The 1,463-nt window shown below is 47.4% G+C and overlaps 1 protein-coding gene across 1 annotated transcript in view; it reads left to right on the top strand.

The window, feature by feature from the left end:
- The first annotated feature begins 250 nt into the window (after positions 1-250).
- The window catches only part of med1 (mediator complex subunit 1), a 19,584-nt gene continuing 18,371 nt past the window's right edge, over positions 251-1,463 (top strand). The window contains exon 1 of the mRNA XM_031560698.2: positions 251-686. Coding sequence (XP_031416558.1) covers positions 251-686 — 436 coding nt within the window. The remainder of the gene's footprint in view (positions 687-1,463) is intronic.

Here is a 1,463-nt window from a genome sequence, read left to right as displayed (position 1 = left end):
TGGCATACAGTGTCACAAGTCACCCTGACAGTTGATGTCCACGAGTTTGACAGTGTCGTGTTACCATTATGTGTCGTTATGACAACATACCCCCTCTTTCTTTCTGTTCTTTCCCCCCTTTAGTCTGTCTTTCTCTTTCTCCTTCCCTTATATTCCTCCTTTCTTTCTCTTTGTTTATAACTCATCTGAGTACATCTACATGCTCTACCATCCAGCCCCTCACGCCCACTCCTGCCTGTTGCCCTAGCCCATGAGAGAGCTCCATGCCTGGGGGAGGGAGAGCTGGAGCCTGGCCTCTCTGCTCTGGAGCTGTGAGGGCTGGGCTGAGAGAAGCTGTTCTGTCCTCAGCATACTGGAGCACAGGCGACAGGAAACTGGAGCACAGGCGACAGGAAGCTGGAGCACAGGCGACAGGAAGCTGGAGCACAGGCGACAGGAAGCTGGAGCACAGGCGACAGGAAACTGGAGCACAGGCGACAGGAAACTGGAGCACAGGCGACAGGAAACTGGAGCACAGGCGACAGGAAGCTGGAGCACAGGCGACAGGAAGCTGGAGCACAGACGACAGGAAGCTGGAGCACAGGCGACAGGAAGTGGCGTGGAGCCGAGGGCCTCAGCCTTGAGCCTGCAGACACTTTTTTCTCTTCTGCGTGTCTGCCTCTCCATCCCCACGATCCTCATCTTTTGTAGTCCTTTCCTTTGGTAGTCCTCATCTTTTGTAGTCCTTTCCTTTGGTAGTCCTCATCTTTTGTAGTCCTTTCCTTTGGTAGTCCTCATCTTTTGTAGTCCTTTCGTTTGGTAGTCCTCATCTTTTGTAGTCCTTTCCTTTGGTAGTCCTCATCTTTTGTAGTCCTTTCCTTTGGTAGTCCTCATCTTTTGTAGTCCTTTCCTTTGGTAGTCCTCATCTTTTGTAGTCCTTTCGTTTGGTAGTCCTCATCTTTTGTAGTCCTTTCATTTGGTAGTCCTCATCTTTTGTAGTCCTTTCCTTTGGTAGTCCTCATCTTTTGTAGTCCTTTCATTTGGTAGTCCTCATCTTTTGTAGTCCTTTCCTTTGGTAGTCCTCATCTTTTGTAGTCCTTTCATTTGGTAGTCCTCATCTTTTGTAGTCCTTTCGTTTGGTAGTCCTCATCTTTTGTAGTCCTTTCCTTGTGGTTTTTTAGATATGTAGGTTCTTTTATTGAATTGGTTATGAGTAGTTTCTTCATTTTTTTTTTTTTTGATGTGGAGGATTTGGTTTCGCCAGTGCAATTTTTCCACCGTTGACTTGACAACCATGCATGTCGCTCACACAACTTCTCATAGAGATAAGCAGGCTTTATGAATCCTTAGCTGAACTGTCAGAGCAGGGGGCTGAATGTGTGTGTGTGTGTGTGTGTGTGTGTGTGTGTGTGTGTGTGTGTGTGTGTGTGTGTGTGTGTGTCATAGAGATAAGCAGGCTTTATGAATCCTTAGCTGAACTGTCA

Source organism: Clupea harengus, chromosome 23 (assembly GCF_900700415.2).
Source record: "Clupea harengus chromosome 23, Ch_v2.0.2, whole genome shotgun sequence".
Taxonomy (NCBI): domain Eukaryota; kingdom Metazoa; phylum Chordata; class Actinopteri; order Clupeiformes; family Clupeidae; genus Clupea; species Clupea harengus.
Note: the sequence above shows the minus strand (reverse complement) of the source record. Positions and strands in the feature narration are given on the sequence as shown.